Source organism: Oreochromis niloticus, linkage group LG3 (assembly GCF_001858045.2).
Source record: "Oreochromis niloticus isolate F11D_XX linkage group LG3, O_niloticus_UMD_NMBU, whole genome shotgun sequence".
Taxonomy (NCBI): domain Eukaryota; kingdom Metazoa; phylum Chordata; class Actinopteri; order Cichliformes; family Cichlidae; genus Oreochromis; species Oreochromis niloticus.
The window spans coordinates 4,775,266-4,779,440 of record NC_031967.2 but is presented as its reverse complement, the minus strand read 5'-3'; the positions used below and the strand labels follow the sequence as shown (position 1 = coordinate 4,779,440).

At 39.3% G+C, this 4,175-nt stretch overlaps 2 protein-coding genes across 2 annotated transcripts; both read left to right on the top strand.

Annotated features, from left to right (window-relative positions):
• The first annotated feature begins 1,102 nt into the window (after positions 1–1,102).
• Positions 1,103–2,061, top strand: LOC100705545 (protein S100-G). Its single transcript, XM_003458176.5, has 2 exons — positions 1,103–1,332; positions 1,820–2,061. The coding sequence occupies exons 1-2, from the start codon at positions 1,195–1,197 to the stop codon at positions 1,958–1,960; spliced, it is 279 nt and encodes a 92-aa protein (XP_003458224.1). The 5' UTR covers positions 1,103–1,194; the 3' UTR covers positions 1,961–2,061.
• A 432-nt stretch (positions 2,062–2,493) lies between these two features.
• On the top strand, positions 2,494–3,321 carry LOC106096483 (protein S100-P). The gene is made up of 2 exons (XM_013266079.2): positions 2,494–2,721; positions 3,072–3,321. The coding sequence occupies exons 1-2, from the start codon at positions 2,584–2,586 to the stop codon at positions 3,216–3,218; spliced, it is 285 nt and encodes a 94-aa protein (XP_013121533.1). The 5' UTR covers positions 2,494–2,583; the 3' UTR covers positions 3,219–3,321.
• Positions 3,322–4,175: the final 854 nt, after the last annotated feature.

The following is a 4,175-nucleotide window of genomic DNA, read 5'->3' as shown; positions in this document are numbered from 1 at the left end:
TAAGGTTTTTAAAATTAAAATTCCAGTGTATTTTTCATAACAGCTCTGCCTCAAGCAGAAGCTAAACACAGTAAGTGATACCAACAGCTACAAGACAGATCAGTTTTAGTGTCACATTACTTTGCATTAACACATTTGGGTTTGTGATAATATCAGAAAGTGGTGATTAATATGTACTAGCCTCATGGACGAAAGTAATGCAAATATTTGACCTGTTGAGTCAGCCAGGTTCAGACTGACAGAGGGACAAACCAAACTTACAGTGTGATACTACACCTTGCCTGCATGCCATGATGTACCCTCTAAAATGTGTTAACCACTATTCACTGGTCAGGTTTTTACAGTCTCACAAGCTTTCTTCTACTTGCAAGCTTGCACCCTTGCACTTTTACCACATCCACATGCTTTTTATTTTTTTAATAAAAAATGAAATTTGAAAGCATGACTTGGATACTCGGTCACTGAACGCCATCATCTTTGATTCCTCCTTTGCCATCCATTCTGCATAAGAAACTTTATTTCTCGTTGTGTTTGACATAATGAAGCAACGTGTTGTGACATGTTATCTGACCACAAAATTGCTTTTGATGTTTCATGCATATATATATATATATATATATATACATTTTAAGAGAGCACAATTTCCACAACATCATTTATGAGATCACGCCCACGTGTACTCAGTTTTCGTAACTTTCCTATTGTGGTTTAAATCCGACCCTACATAGACACGCAGACAGCCACCAACCACAGTAAATGCTGCACTGACAGCAGGTTTAAACTTGTTTCATTATCGTGTTTGGATGATAACGACAACAGACTTTGCAGCTCAGCTTGCATAATAAAACAGTCGCTTATTTCCTGCTTGAAATCACAGAATTTATTACCTTTGTTGTTCTGTTAATAGATAGGCCTCGCCTTAAGTCAACAAGTAAATGACCAAAGCTGCATATGGCTTTTCAGGTGATGCTAATATTGGGCAATGCAGGTCCAAGGTTGTGTTTACTAGAGTCAAACATTTGAGGAAGCACTACCTCAGCAATAGAAGCTAGTGTTATCAGTGGTGCCAAACCTATTTTTCAAAAGGTATAAAAAGAATCCCCTCTCTAATCCTTCATTCCCTGTACAGCTACTGCTCTGTCCACCTCCAGTTTTTTTCTCTCTTTCTGAATAACCACCCATCAAACAGCAACCATGACACAGCTGGAGACATCCGTGGCTTGCATGATGAAGGTCTTTGATACGTATGCAGGAAAGGAGGGAAAACCGGACAGCCTAACAAAAGCCGAGGTCAAGGCTCTGCTGGAAAACGAGCTGCCTGGACTGCTCAAGGTACTGTTGACTCCTGGAGAGGCACGCACGTGCTGGGCCATGTACATGTCAGTGCTGGGTACAGTGGTGATATCTGCTCAGCAAGGATCAGGCACATAGGCTCAAATTTACATAACATGATGTATTTAAGTATATTTATCAACTAAATATACTCTATGCAAGAGTTTATCATGAAGTTAGAAAACATCCTGACTCATGGTAGGAGTTCAAGTACAATAAAGGCACTGAATGATTATAAAAAAATTTGCATCATGAGCTCCAGAGCTGGCTATACTTGTTTTTTGTTGGTTAAACAGTAATGCAGTGTTTCGATATCTTTTGAAAAGTAAAGACAATCAAACACATCTCAGGGTTTTTTGTCATCGAACTGGAACAACATGATCTTGAAAAAGGCTTTATATGAATAAAAATGATACTGACGACGACAATTTTGGCAGTTTAGAAAATGTAATGTAGCACTAGTGACATAATCTTTTGATTTATACAGGGAGCACAAAATCAAGAAGACCTGGACAAATTGTTCAAAGAGCTGGACTTTAATGGAGACGGTGAGGTCGACTTCAACGAGTTCATGGTGCTGGTAGCTTCTATCACCTGCGTCTGCCATGGCCGCCCTTGCAAGAAGTGAGCGTAGCGACCACACCCTGGGAACAACAGCAACAACTCCCTAGTATCTCTGCAATGCCTCTTGTTATGTAACAGCTGAATAAAGGGATTTATCTACCTGCACATGGTTGTGATTTAATATAAAAATGCATAACCTAGGATGATATTTACACAGTGTACTTTTTTTTAAACACAGGGTTAAAAATGGTATGGCTTTTAGTGGCTTGAGTCCAGCCCTATGCAGAAGCACAGACAAATACCAACCACAGGAAATGCAGTGGTGGAAAGTTAAACTCGTATCCAAAGCAGCACAATGTTTATCAACAATGAAATATTCATTTAATTTTCACCAAAGTCCACTAGCAAATGACTAAAGCTGCATATGGCCTTTCAGTATGTGCATACTGGGCGTTGGGAGAATGAGGCTGTGTTCTCAGAGTATGAAACCTGATATGTGCAACATCCTTCAGTAAACACTGCCACACCTTTAGAGGTTTTGTCTTCCCAATGTGGCCAAGCCCATTTTTAAAGGTATAAAAAGAATCGTATCTCCTCTTTTCCTTCACTGCCTGCACAGGTATTGCTCTGTCGATCTTCCATTTCTTTTTCTCTACCCGTTTAAAAACAACCCATCAATCAGGAAACATGACTCAGTTACAGGTCTCCATGTGTTTGATGCTCGACACCTTTGAAAAGTATGCAAGAACCGATGGCGACCCGAACAGCCTGTCCAAATCTGAAGTCAAGACGTTGCTGGAAAAAGAAATGCCTGAAATGATCTCGGTAATGTACACCCCAAAGGGCATACGTGTGTTTTTACTATGTGCTGCAAAATATACAGAATTATGTGTTGGTGATTGGTTTTGGTGGTTAATTTGCAAAATGAAAGCAGTAAGGACATATCATCCTGCAGCTGCATGCTTCTGGATGTTTTTAGAAGTGTTTCCGACAAGTTGTGATGTTTAAAATTTAACAAAAGGTGTCAGCCTAACGGTATTTGCAGACTGATTGTTTAACTTTAACAACAACATTTTGTTTAATTTTAACTGTTTTTATTTGACTAAAAAGCGAGGCCCTTTTTAGCAGCTTGCAGACTGTAGCTTACAGTACTGGTGTTCTGTTGGTCCTTATAGGGAGCAAAGGACAAAAAAGCAGTGGATGATCTGGTCAAAGCTCTTGATTTTGATGGAGACGGCGTGGTGGACTTTGAGGAGTTTATGGCGGTGGTAGCTGCCCTGACCTGCTGCTTCCGTGGTGTGGCGACCAAGTCCAAGAAGTAGAGACCGCACCCTGGGGTGGAGACAAAAGCACCAACAGCTGCATAACACTGCAGAAATTCCACTTGTTTTGTAACAGATGAATAAATTGGTTTATCTTCCTGAACATGGTTGTAAAGTGTTGTTTATATGAAATTGCATACATTTAGAAGATTTTTACACCTAATACACGGTGTAACAGAAGTAGTAAACATTAGCTGTAGTAATAATAATAACTCAGGTCCAGCCACACAGAAGCACAGACAGCTGCAAACCAGAGTAAATGCAATGACAGAAGGTTAAAACATGATTCAGGATTATCTTGTGGCAACAAACATCAACCAGTGAAAATTGAACTGACAGTGAAGTTAAACCAAAGTGATGGCACAGCAAGGTTTATATCTCAACTGACACAATTATTACCACATGTAATCATTTTTAAACTTCAAACAGAATGAAAAAAATTACAGAAAATATCTCCGGTAAATGCACACAAATGCAGTATATGACCTTACAGAGCATGTGTATGTAGGAATTGTAGGTTGGCACAGTCTGAAACACCAGCTGTATGAAATACTTCCGTGAGCCCTACCTCACCTGTAGAAACTTGTCTTATTGTTGGGGCCCAATTTTACGAAAGCAAGAAAACAAAAGGGACATAGCTGTGCTTCACTCTAAGCACAGCTATGTCCACTTCCCATGTTTACTCTTTGCTTGATTAACCTATCATGCAGTGGCATTGTCAGAGCTACAGAAACCATGAATTATGGATAATGAAGATGCGTAATTAAATCCAGGTACATGTTTTTAAAAATGTTTTATTATGATGTTTTTTTAGCAGTAAAGCTTAACACAGTCTCAACATAACTTGTAGAGCACATAAATACAAATATGTTGTGCTGAATTTGAGTTACAAAGGACTAAAATGGACAATAACTGCTTACAATGCTGGTGTAAAAACCCCCCAAATCAGATGTAAGA